The sequence below is a fragment of the Lithobates pipiens genome, unplaced genomic scaffold (genome assembly GCF_037356315.1).
Source record: "Lithobates pipiens isolate NorthernLeopardFrog02 unplaced genomic scaffold, aLitPip1_a1.2 Scaffold_3, whole genome shotgun sequence".
Classification (NCBI taxonomy): domain Eukaryota; kingdom Metazoa; phylum Chordata; class Amphibia; order Anura; family Ranidae; genus Lithobates; species Lithobates pipiens.
Window position 1 is genome coordinate 171,282,489 of NW_027507790.1, and position 12,178 is coordinate 171,294,666.

The window sequence follows — 12,178 nt, forward strand, 5'->3', positions numbered from 1 at the left end:
ACACGGAGGAGAGCGGATCAGTGAGTTGCACCAACACATCCCACACACAGTAGAACATGCCAGGCACACTCACACCCCCCCTTTACCCCCCGATCACCCCCCCAATTACCCCTGCCCCCCAGTCACAGTGACACCAATGTCATTTTTTTTTTTTTTTTTTTTTTTTTTGCATTGGTGTCATTTGTGACTGTAATAACTGTTAGGGCAGTTAGAGTTAGCCCCCTTTAGTTCTAATGTACCCCCCTAACCCCCCCAATAAAGGTTTAACCCCGTGATCACCCCCCGTCGCCAGTGTCACTAAGGCTGGGTTCACATTGCAGCGGTTTATGAGAACGAATGTGATTCGCACCGCACTGCAGTGCAAATCACATCCGATCTCTGTGCGATTCGAGTTCAGCCATTCGCCGCACCCGCCGCACCCGCCACACCCGCCGCACCCGCCGCAAATTCGCACGGGACCCTTTTTTTGGCCCGCAGCAGAATCGGATCGCATGGGTGTTCACACCATGCGATCCGAGTTTGCAGATCGCACTGCGATATGCGAACTGATCTGGGGGTGTCAGTAACATTTCACTGACACTCCCAGCAGTTCGCATAGGGCAGTGTGAACTGCCGCCGGGAGGCATGCGATGCGGGAACCCGCCGCGGATTCGCGGCGTTTCCGCATCGCTCCAGTGTGAACCCAGCCTAATAAGCGATCATTTTTCTGATCGCCGTATTAGTGTCCCAGGTGACGCTAGTTAGGCAGGTAGGTATTTAGGTTCGCCGCAGCTTTTTATAGCGCCAGGGACCCCCATATACTACCGCATAAAGCCCCCTGATTGCCCCCTAGTTAACCCTTTCACCAGTGATCACCATATAACTGTTACAGGTGACGCTGGTTGGTTAGTTATTTTTTTATAGTTTCAGGGCACCCGCCATTTATTACCTAATAAAGGTTTAACCCCCTGATCACCCGGCGGGTGTCATTTGTGACTAATAACTGTTAGGGCAGTTAGGGTTAGCCCCCTTTAGTTCTAAGGTACCCCCCTAACCCCCCCAATAAAGGTTTAACCCCGTGATCACCCCCCGTCGCCAGTGTCACTAAGGCTGGGTTCAGATTGCAGCGGTTTGAGAACGGATGTGATTCGCACTGCAGTGCAAATCACATCCGATCTCTGTGCGATTCGAGTTCAGCCATTCGCCGCACCCGCCACACCCGCCGCACCCGCCGCAAATTCGCACGGGACCCTTTTTTTGGCCCGCAGCAGAATCGGATCGCATGGGTGTTCACACCATGCGATCCGAGTTTGCAGATCGCACTGCGATATGCGAACTGATCTGGGGGTGTCAGTAACATTTCACTGACACTCCCAGCAGTTCGCATAGGGCAGTGTGAACTGCCGCCGGGAGGCATGCGATGCGGGAACCCGCCGCGCATTCGTGGCGTTCCCGCATCGCTCCAGTGTGAACCCAGCCTAATAAGCGATCGTTTTTCTGATCGCTGTATTAGTGTCACAGGTGACGCTAGTTAGGCAAGTAGGTATTTAGGTTCGCCGCAGCTTTTTATAGCGCCAGGGACCCCCATATACTACCGCATAAAGCCCCCTGATTGCCCCCTAGTTAACCCTTTCACCAGTGATCACCATATAACTGTTACAGGTGACGCTGGTTGGTTAGTTATTTTTTTATAGTTTCAGGGCACCCGCCATTTATTACCTAGTCTCACTAGTGTACCCCTAAATTTAGGGGTGTCTACTTTCCAAAATGGGGTCATTTGGGGGGGGTTTGTGCCATCTTGGCATTTTATGGCCTTCAAAACTGTAACGCCCTTAGAAAGCCTGAAGGCGGTGCTTGGTTTTCGGGGCCCCGTACGCGGCTAGGCTCCCAAAAAGTCCCACATATGTGGTATCCCCGTACTCAGGAGAAGCAGCAGAATTTATTTTGGGGTGTCATTTCACATATGCCCATGGCATGCGTGAGCAATATATCATTTAGTGACAACTTTGTGAAAAAAAAAAAAAAAAAAAAAAAGTTTGTAATTTTCCCGCAACTTGTGGCAAAATATAAAATATTCCATGGACTCAACATGCCTCTCAGCAAATAGCTTGGGGTGTCTACTTTCTAAAATGGGGTCATTTGTGGGGGTTTTGTGCCATCTTGGCATTTTATGGCCTTCAAAACTGTAATAGGTAGTGAGGAGTGAAGTCAAATATTTACGCCCTTAGAAAGCCTGAAGGCGGTGCTTGGTTTTCGGGGCCCCGTACGCGGCTAGGCTCCCAAAAAGTCCCACATATGTGGTATCCCCGTACTCAGGAGAAGCAGCAGAATTTATTTTGGGGTGTCATTTCACATATGCCCATGGCATGTGTGAGCAATATATCATTTAGTGACAACTTTGTGAAAAAAAAAAAAAAAAAAAAAAAGTTTGTAATTTTCCCGCAACTTGTGGCAAAATATAAAATATTCCATGAACTCAACATGCCTCTCAGCAAATAGCTTGGGGTGTCTACTTTCTAAAATGGGGTCATTTGTGGGGGTTTTGTGCCATCTTGGCATTTTATGGCCTTCAAAACTGTAATAGGTAGTGAGAAGTGAACTCAAAAATTTACGCCCTTAGAAAGCCTGAAGGCGGTGCTTGGTTTTCGGGGCCCCGTACGCGGCTAGGCTCCCAAAAAGTCCCACATATGTGGTATCCCCGTACTCAGGAGAAGCAGCAGAATTTATTTTGGGGTGTCATTTCACATACGCCCATAGCATGTGTGAGCAATATATCATTTAGTGACAACTTTGTGTAAAAAAAAAAAAAAAATTTTTTTTTTGTCATTATTCAATCGCTTGAGGCAAAAAAATAAAATATTCAATGGGCTCAACATGCCTCTTATCAATTTCCTTAGGGGGTCTACTTTCCAAAATGGGGTCATTTGGGGGGGTTTTGTACTGCCCTGCCATTTTAGCACCTCAAGAAATGAGATAGGCAGTCGTAAACTAAAAGCTGCGTAAATTCCAGAAAACGTACCTTAGTTTGTAGATGTGACAACTTTTGCGCAAACCAATAAATATACAATTATTGACTTTTTTTTTACCAAAGACATGTGGCTGAATACATTTTGGCCTAAATGTATGGCTAAAATTGAGTTTATTGGATTTTTCTAATAACAAAAAGTAGAAAATATCATTTTTTTTCAAAATTTGCGGTCTTTTTACGTTTATATCGCAAAAAATAAAAATCGCAGAGGCAATCAAATACCATCAAAAGAAAGCTCTATTTGTGGGAAGAAAAGGACGCAAATTTTGTTTGGGTACAACATTGCATGACCGCGCAATTACCAGTTAAAGCAGCGCAGTGCCAAAGTGTAAAAAGACCTCTGGTCATTTACCAGCAAAATGGTCCGGTCTGAAAGTGGTTAAGGCTTACCTGTAGGTCCAAGAAATATCTCCTAAACCTATATGGTTTAGGAGATATTTGCCCGAAAACGGGCACCGCTGGCGCACTGAGCGCGGCATTCTTAATGATGGAGCTGCCGCGCGTGTCGGCTCCCGTGCGCATGCGCAGGAGTGACGTCATCGCGGCTTCGCCGAATGACAGCGTCGGAGCTGCGAGACCCCACCAAGAAGATGGATGCGGGGGACTACAGGGGACAGCGGTGACTTTGCTGCCTCCTGTGTCAGGTAAGTGACACATAATGGACTACTATGCGATGCATAGTAGTCCATTATGCTTTGCCTTTGCAGGGAATGAAAGAGGAAGTATACTCATCAGGGTTTACTTCCTCTTTAAAATAGTGCATGAGTAGAACAATACATCTTGGTTATAACTTAAGTACACACATAATGGCAAAACAATCATTTTCCAAAGTACACCAAAAACATATTTAACGTAAATCCATAATACAAGGTAATGCCTGCAAAACCTTGGGCCTCTTGGATCCTTACATGGGATATTAAAGGTTAGCTAGCAAAGCTATCGGGGTATAGACAAATATCAAATTGTATGGCAGCTCTATGCATTTCGTGGCTAGAAGGCCACTCGTCAGGAGCCAGCACTTGATGTACCTAAAAATATTGGTGTAAATTTGGATAGTATGGGAGGGGTAGAACTAGACACCCCCATACCAAATGCAAGTTAACTTACTCGAGTTTGTGCGATGGTGGTGTGGTGCCAAGCAACGCAACGCTAGCCATCTAACAGTATCCCCCACCGGGAGCCGCGGCAGGCAATCAAAGGGGAGCATCCCACGGGCCCCACTCAGGGCGGGCATGAAACTTGGGCAACCTATGTGTGAAGTGAAAAATAAAATGAACCAGAAAATTCACAACAAGAAAGTGAATGATTGATAGAGGTGAAGAGGAAGAATCACTGCTGGGAACTAGAAGGAGTGATAGAGGCTGATGCCTAAGGAGAGATGGAGTGAGAGGAGTTGAAGAGAGCAGATTAACACCATTGAAGTGAGAAGGTGACAGATGCCACAAAGAACTGAGGTGAAGTTTGACTGAATACCTGTAAAGAGTGAGTCAGTTAATTTAGGAGGAGAGAAATCCTAAACTAAGTTGAAGCCAGTGTAGAGTGGAGCCTTGTGTGTCGCAGCCCGCCCGGAAGACGCCCATATAAACGCCACCCCAGGACCGCCCCCCCCCCCCCCCCCCCCCCGATGTCACGCCGCGTAGCAGGGCAAGGGAGGGGCAAGGTGAGTCGGTTATTGGATTCCCGGCCAGCCTGCACCATCTATTCCCCAGTCCGTTCACGAGCGTAGCTCCCACATGCCTGGACGCAGCGGCGCCCGCAGAGCGCTGCACATCAGGCACAGGATGCGTGATGCTCTGTGGCGGCGACCCCACCCCCCCCAGGTCTGACAAAGGCAGGGGGTGGGAGGGGGGCCGCCAGGCACATCACAGCTCCCGGAAAGGGTCAACCAGAAATAGATGGCAAGCTAGCCCGGCTAACGACCCACACCACAAACGCAAGTAGGTCGAGGCGTATTTAAAAATGTACTGTGTTACAAGATTGAGGAATGTGAAAGTATTGGAGTATAACAAACAATGTTACTGCTAATTAAAACAATATATCAATTGGATCCTAGCAGGCTATCCTGAGGTTGAAAATTGTTGCAAAGGAGATAGCAAAACTAAAACGACAAAATGTAACCACGTGCTTCCATCCCTGATACTAATATTATTAGAGGACTGGAGTTAGGGACTTTAAATGAAGGTATGGCCTGGTAAGGTCAATTCTTCCATCCCTTGGGACTTTAAATGAAATTGTGGCTCGGTAAGGTCACATATTTCCATCCCTATACAAATCAAGAGAGCTGTGTCCCGGCATGTGGGAGCTATGCTCGCGAGCGTACTGGAGAATAGATGGTGCAGGCTGGCCGGGAATCCAATACCCGACTCGCCTTGCCCCTCCCCTTGCTGTGCTACGCGGCGTGACGTTGGTGGGCGGTCCTGGGGTGGCGTTTATATGGGCATCTTCCGGGCGGGCTGTGACATACGAGGCTCCACTCTACACTGGCTTCAACTTAGTTTAGGATTTCTCTCCTCCTAAATTAACCGACTCACTCTATACAGGTATTCAGTCACACTTCACCTCAGTTCTTTGTGGCATCTGTCACCTTCTCACTTCACTGGTGTTAATCTGCTCTCTTCAACTCCCCTCACTCCATCTCTCCTTAGGAATCAGCCTCTATCACTCCTTCTAGTTCGCAGCACTGATTCTTCCTCTTCACCTCTATCAATCATTCACTTTCTTGTTGTGAATTTTCTGGTTCATTTTATTTTTCACTTCACACATAGGTTGCCCTGGTTTCATGCCCACCCTGAGTGGGGCCCGTGGGATGCCCCCCTTTGCCTGCCGCGGCTCCCGGTGGGGGATACTGTTAGATGGCTAGCGTTGCTTGGCACCACACCACCATCGCACAGGCTCGAGTAAGTTAACTTGCATTTGTTATGGGGGTGTCTAGTTCTACCCCTCCCATATGTGCGTCTTCCTTACTATCCAAATTTACACCAATGTTTTTATTTTTAGGTACATCAAGTGCTGGCTCCTGACAAGTGGCCTTCTAGCCACGAAATGCATAGAGCTGCCATACAATTTGATATTTGTCTATACCCCAATAGCTTTGCTAGCTAACCTTTAATATCCCATGTAAGGATCCAAGAGGCCCGAGGTTTTGCAGGCATTACCTTGTATTATGGTTTTACGTTAAATATGTTTTTGGTGTACTTTGGAAAATGATTGTTTGCCATTATGTGTGTACTTAAGTTATAATCAAGATGTATTGTTCTACTCATGCACTATTTTAATGTATTTATACATCTTATACCATGTTTGTATATTTATCAATAAATTCCTATTATGATCACCAAACTACTCTATTGTAACCACGTGCTTCATATAAAGTCCCACCCCTTTGTCTGCTCTCCTCTCTCTCTTGATAGTACGAATGATGGCGGATGCTCCTTGGCGGCCGCTGATGCGAGAGGACCTTTTGTCACAAGGACCAATACTTCATCTGGCTTTAACAGCATGGCTGTTGAAGGCCAGGTTCTAAGGGACCGAGGTCTGCCTGATTCGGTAATGGCCACTATGCTGAGGGCACGGAAGTCATCTTGGAAGATTTATCATCGTACGTGGAAGGCCTACATCTCAATGTGTAAGGAGATGGGGTGGCGTCCGCTCACATGATGCAAAAACGGCAGAATCCTGGAAACTGAGTGAGGAGTGGATCAGAAACTTGCCTTAAGCACCATCAAGGGGCAGACATCAGCTTTGGCTGGCTTTTTTTTTTTTTCAGCGACCCTTGGCAACTCATTCATTGTTGAGCACGTTTGTTCAAGGCTCCAGACGACGTCCGATGACAACGCGTAGGGCGTGGCCTAACGTACATACTCTCTCTCACGTGGCGGTGGTTTGTGATGGATAGTAGGTTATATGTTTCCACTGGCATAGTTCACACCAATGTGGTCCGATTTCTAGAATGAAAGAAAAAAACGTAAGCTTTTTCTTCACTGAATTGTACTGGAATGCGGTAAAACGTACAACACACCTGTCCTTATTTAGGTGAAGGAGAAAAAAGAGCTGGCGGGAAACATACCCTAACACATCAAAAGCATGCATACAGAAACTCATCCGGACTGCGTTTTTTATATGGTGTGAACTGGCCTTAAAAGTGACACATGCAGTCGTGCACCAAAGTCATGTGGCGGTTTAGAACTTGTACTTGAATTTTGGTGCAATGCTTTTACAACATCTGAGGAGAACTGGTAGTCCAAAACTCTATTGGAGAACATTTTTCAAGGTACTATCTTCAGTGGAGCCTTACCAAATCACAGTACCCGTGTCATTAATATCCCAATTTCTGTATGTTTTTGTATTTGAGTTGATTAGAAATCAATTTTTATAGTTCGCATATTTTTACTCATGCCTATACTCTGTTGTTTATTACAGATGTGTATTTTGAAACCATTCAAACTAAACTTCAGAATTCAGAAGCAATTTCAGAGAGAGAACTGAAACCAATGTTTTTCCTGTGTGAGAACGAGGCCGATTTACAGCTGACCAAGGCATGCCTCCTCAGGTAGGGTGAAATTATCATTGTTTTATTTTTATTTTTTTCAGCAAAGATAATTTTATTTAGTTCTGCTGTTGCATGAAAATATGTGTTGACAGAGCATGTAATGGAAACAGCTAGGTATGATGTATCAGGAGTTTTTGTCATTTTGTTCTCGTTTTAGCAGAGGAACAAACTGACAAATATTATTGATTCGGTTATGATTAAATGCCTACTTGTTAAAGTGGTTCTAAAGGCAGAAAGTTTTTTTTTTTTTATTCTTTTTTACCTTCATGCATTCAACGCATGAAGGTAAAAAACCTTCTGGGTGCAGCTCCCCCACTCCTCCCTCCCTGATACTTACCTGAGCCTGATCTCCATCCAGCGATGTGCATGAGAGCATCGGCTCTCCCGTGTCTCTTTCCTCATTGGCTCACATAGCAGCGGGAGCCTATGGGTCCTGCTAGCTGCTCGAGTGCCCCCCCCCCCCAGCAAGTTGCTTGCTATTGGGGACACTTGGGGGGGACTCAAAAAGAAGAGGATCGGGGCTGTTCTGTGCAACACCATTACACAGAGCAGATAAGTTACCTTTTTTTTTTTTTTTTTTTTTTTTTTTTTTAAATAGAGGCTTTTTAGGCCCCTTTCACATGGGCTTTCCGATCAGGTCCGTCTGTCAGTTTTTCAGGCAGACCTGACCGGAGCCTCCATTCGCTTCTATGGAGCTGCAGATGTCAGCAGTGACCTGTCTGCTGACATCCACCACTGTCCAATCTGATCCTGTTCGTGAAATCCAGATAGATGGTGAAAATAGACAAGGCCATTTGTTTTCATCCGATCCTCACATAGAGGAGAGCAGGACTCTGACAGATCCATCTTTTCACTGTGCTGAGGCAATCATGTCATCCGCCTGCTCAGCAGGGATTTGCAGATTGATCCCCCGCCGAGCAAAGCGGAGTCTGGCAGGCAGACTGTCCATGTGAAAGGGGTGTTAAACAAATGTATTCTCCTTTGTTCGGTTTTCCACTTATTTTTCCACTATATGGAGGATACAGAAGGAGCAGCTTCAGGAAGGCAGAACTGGGAAATTTAGCATGAGAAGTTTACTACTTGGGCGCCTCAAGAAATATAGAAAGCCTATTCGTGATCTGTCCTACTGGCATCCAGCTGAAATTGAAATGTCCATTTAAAGTGGTATAACCTTAAGAATAACAGGAAAGACCTTCTTGTTGTAACTCTAAAGGTCTTGTCACATTTTTGCTGCTTTTAAAAATAAAAATAAAAAACAATTAACCACTTGCCGCCTGTCATATAGCAGAATGATGTCCGCAAAGTGGTTTCAGTATGCTGACTGGGCGTCCTATGATGTCCTCAGGATTTTAAGCCGCTGAGTGCCCCCGGGGGCACTCATCGTGCCGATCATTGTTGCAGGGTGTCAGTCTGACACCCCGCAACACTGATCTAGGTAAAGAGTCTCTGATGGAGACTCTTTACCACGTGATCAGCCGTGTCCAATCACGTGGCTCTCCTGACAGGGGAGGTCTGTGCTGATTGTTTATCATCATTATCATAATGCCGCCCAGGACCACCAGGATTGCCATCCACACTGGACCACCAGGTATTCCCCCTCTAGACCCCCAGGGAACTGCACATCTGTGCCCAGGCAGCTGCCAATCAGTGCCCACTGACAATGCTTACCAGTGCCACCAGGGATGCCTATCAGGGCCACGTATCAATGCCCAGCAGTGCCACCCATAAGTACCCATCTTTTCAGTGCTGCCTACCAGTGCCCGCTCATTGGTGCCACCTTGTCAGTGCCCATCCAGTCAGTAAGGAGAATTTGAGACACTCGAGAACATGGGACTGAGGGGGGGCTGCTACACACAGAAGGCTTTTTATCTTAATGCACAGAATGCATTAAGAGGAAAGAAAAACTGACATTACAACCCCTTTTTAAATGAAGATGACAGTTTTTGTTTTATCCAGCTGTATTTAGTCATTGCAACTTCTAACATCCAAATAAAAGCTATAGCACCAACATGTCTGAAAAAAATAAACAGAATCACTGTTTTTGTTAAACCAACTTTACTTTAATTACAGCCTTTAGTCTGTTGGGATATGTCTTTACTAACTTTGCACATCTAGACTTTCCAACAGTTGAGCACTCTGCAGAACTGCTCAAGTTCAGTTAAATTAAATGGTCACAATTTGTGGAATGCAGTCTTCACAGATTCCACAGATTTTCAATGGAGTTTAAGTCTGGGCTCTGACTAAGCCATTAAAGAACCATTTTCTCCTTCAACCACTGTGTGGTAATTTTTGCTGTGTGCTTTGGGTCATTGTAATGTTGGAAAGTAAACCTTCTTCCCATTGACAACTTTCTGGCACAGAGTATCATATTTTCCTCAAGAATTTGACGGTATTTTGCTCTATCCATTTTTTTTCTTTCTTCTATCCTGACAAGTGCTGCAGGGAAGCCCCCCCCCCCCCCAATAACAGGATATTACCACCTCCATGCTTTACAGTAGGAATGGCATTGTTTGGATGGTGAGCTGTATTGGATTTCCGACACGCATATCATATCGTATATAATAATTACATTTTTTTTTCTTGTCTGACCATAACGCCTTTTTCCATGTGCCCTCAGAATCTTCAAGGTGCATTGTGGCAAAGCTCAGCCATGACTGCATGTGGCCTTTCTTAGGGTAGCTTTTTTTTTTTTTTTTCTTGCAACCCTCCCATACATCTAGTCAGCTCTATGTTCCCTCTGAGCCCATCTGTCTGCTGGCTATAAGCCAATTGTTAGTTGCGGATGGGTCCCTGCTGCTGCCATTGTCTGTTGCTGCCTGGTTCTGTGGAGCGACTGTATTCCTCTGTGTATCCTCTTGGTCGATTGGTTGAAGTCCCAGACTCAGACCAGCCAAAGTTCCAGTCCCAGACCCAGTACCCATTGGAATAAGCTGTGATAAGTAGTGGCCATCTTGCTACACCCTGAGCACTAAGACTTTGCTGCGGAAGATAAAAAAGCGGGTGGGGGGGGGGGAGATGGGGGCAAAAAGCTGACATTTGTATTTTCATTTGTTGCTGTGCTGTGACACTTGACCCAGGCTTAGAGCAGATGTTGCAGCCATCTTGCTATACCCTCCTGGCTATATATATATATATATATATATATATATATATATATCATATTACTATATACTGATATTCACCGTCTGCTGAGGAAAGGACGGGGATTTCTTCTATATTTCTCCTATATCTTGACCTATAGCTAACCTCGGTAAATTTCCACAATAATAGGGCTCTAAATATTAATTATACTTATTATTATATCTCCTGAGAGAATAAAGAGGGTCCCCTTTGGCTGGAGATAGATGTCTCAGCCGCAGACTCTAAGCAACATCAAGCAAAATAGTGACATCAAATAAGCCAGATACAACTTCTGCAGCAGTAACTATCCCTACAAAGTAAAAACAGCAAAAGCAAGAATGACTATTTCTCAACTACCTAGTGATGCATCAGCCACCTCCTTGGAGGACTCCTCAGGCCCAGCTATTTTGGCAGCTATTATGGACTGTAAAGAGACTCTTAAAGGGCAAATGGATCTTATAGCTTGAGACGTTTCTCTGACCTGCCAGGACTTGGATGGGTTTAAAACTGGGGTCTCTGTGGTGGAAAATAGTCTCCGCTGTAAGACTCTACACAATCAGATTCTAAAGAAATAAGGGCTTTACAGCTACAGGTCAGAAGGTTGCAGGAAAAGGCTATCGATAATAACATGCCTTAGACGGAATAATATTCACATCCTGGGCCTACCTGAAAGGGCTGAGGGGACTATATCAACTGAATTTGCTCAGCAATTGCTTATCTCCGTTTTTGGGCCTAGGCAAAGTGCTGTCCACCTTTTGTAGTGGAACGAGCACATAGGGTTCCACCAATACCACCTAAACCTGGGCCCCCCCCCCAGGTCCTTTCTGCTACGATTATAGAATTCTCGAGACAGGGATAGTGTTCTGGTAGCCGCCAGAGCCAAACAAGATATACCGTTTGAAAATACCAAATAATTTTCTCTTTTGTTCATGCCGGCCACAACTCCAGTAATCTTGACCGTAGGGTTATTACGCCACCTTCAGGAGAGGACTAGGCAGAACATGTAATACATGTGAAAAAGAAGATCTTTACAGTTCCACCAAGGGGGCGGTCCCTCTGGTAATAACTCGTCCGCCTGCTTCCTGCAGCTCAGTTTTTTTCTGCCTAGTGAAGAAGGACCTAGGCTCCCTGCGGGACCATCGGCCCTGGGATTTTTTGCTGAATGTTTGCCTTTTGCTCAAGATTTTAAGATCCTGTGATCTGCTATCAACAGCTGGCTGGGTGGCAGGCTGGAAAATCTGTAGATCCTTGTAGTCTCCCCAGCCTGGCCATCGAGCGTGTGCAGACCCTAGTTGTGTGATGGGTCAGCCACGACATGCCCCTCAGGCTCCATGGACGGCCGGTGAGCGCAACGCTCCGGGGCACACATATGACCGGACTACTGATGCCCTTGTCACAGTGTGCCGTGGCAAGCAGCCACCCTATACTGCTCGGAGAGTTGGTCTGTGATGGGATGTCCCCAGCTTGTCCGGATGGTAAGTAGAGCTCTTCCTGCCTCGGCA

General features: G+C 46.0%; 1 protein-coding gene across 1 annotated transcript in view; it reads left to right on the forward strand.

Annotated features, from left to right (window-relative positions):
* The window catches only part of PTCD2 (pentatricopeptide repeat domain 2), a 129,605-nt gene that overhangs the window by 21,858 nt on the left and 95,569 nt on the right, over positions 1-12,178 (forward strand). Inside the window, exon 3 of the mRNA XM_077462497.1 lies at positions 7,427-7,556. Coding sequence (XP_077318623.1) covers positions 7,427-7,556 — 130 coding nt within the window. The remainder of the gene's footprint in view (positions 1-7,426; positions 7,557-12,178) is intronic.